This window comes from Brassica oleracea, unplaced genomic scaffold (genome assembly GCF_000695525.1).
Source record: "Brassica oleracea var. oleracea cultivar TO1000 unplaced genomic scaffold, BOL UnpScaffold18097, whole genome shotgun sequence".
NCBI classification, from domain to species: domain Eukaryota; kingdom Viridiplantae; phylum Streptophyta; class Magnoliopsida; order Brassicales; family Brassicaceae; genus Brassica; species Brassica oleracea.
This window is the reverse complement of record NW_013634614.1, coordinates 1-378: the sequence shown is the minus strand read 5'-3', so window position 1 is coordinate 378 and position 378 is coordinate 1. Positions and strand designations below refer to the sequence as shown.

Below are 378 nucleotides of genomic sequence, written 5' to 3'. Positions count from 1 at the left end.
AAGACCAATTAGCTGCCCGTCATAGCTACATTTGTGACCCCATGCCTCAGGGACGAAATCTTCAAATCCTGGTACTTCGAGATCAGTGTCATAAGGGATGTCACCCGGGTCTGAGTTTTCTTCTGAGGAAGCTTCTGCATCTTCGTCGTAAACCTCTTTTACACGTCTGTAAAGCCGACCCAAGATCTTCTTCGACCTGTAAGTCTGGTACTCTTCTTTTCCCATGAAATCAGGGTAGAGTTTCGGTTTCAGGTGGAAAGGCATTGTCACCAGCTTCCCTGTCTTTGGGAAATCGACTGCTGTGGCAGCTAGTTCCGCCAGTAGCAAACACTCTTCGTCCATGGCTCCATACTCACTTCTATCAGCATGAACGACGTG

The 378-nt window shown here is 48.1% G+C and overlaps 1 protein-coding gene across 1 annotated transcript; it reads right to left on the bottom strand.

Annotated features, from left to right (window-relative positions):
* Nucleotides 1-6: 6 nt before the first annotated feature.
* On the bottom strand, nt 7-375 carry LOC106322362 (RNA-dependent RNA polymerase 6-like; the record flags this gene model as incomplete). The annotated part of the gene is made up of 1 exon (XM_013760413.1): nt 7-375. A coding segment is annotated over one exon (369 nt), but the record flags the coding sequence as incomplete, so codon positions are not given.
* Nucleotides 376-378: the final 3 nt, after the last annotated feature.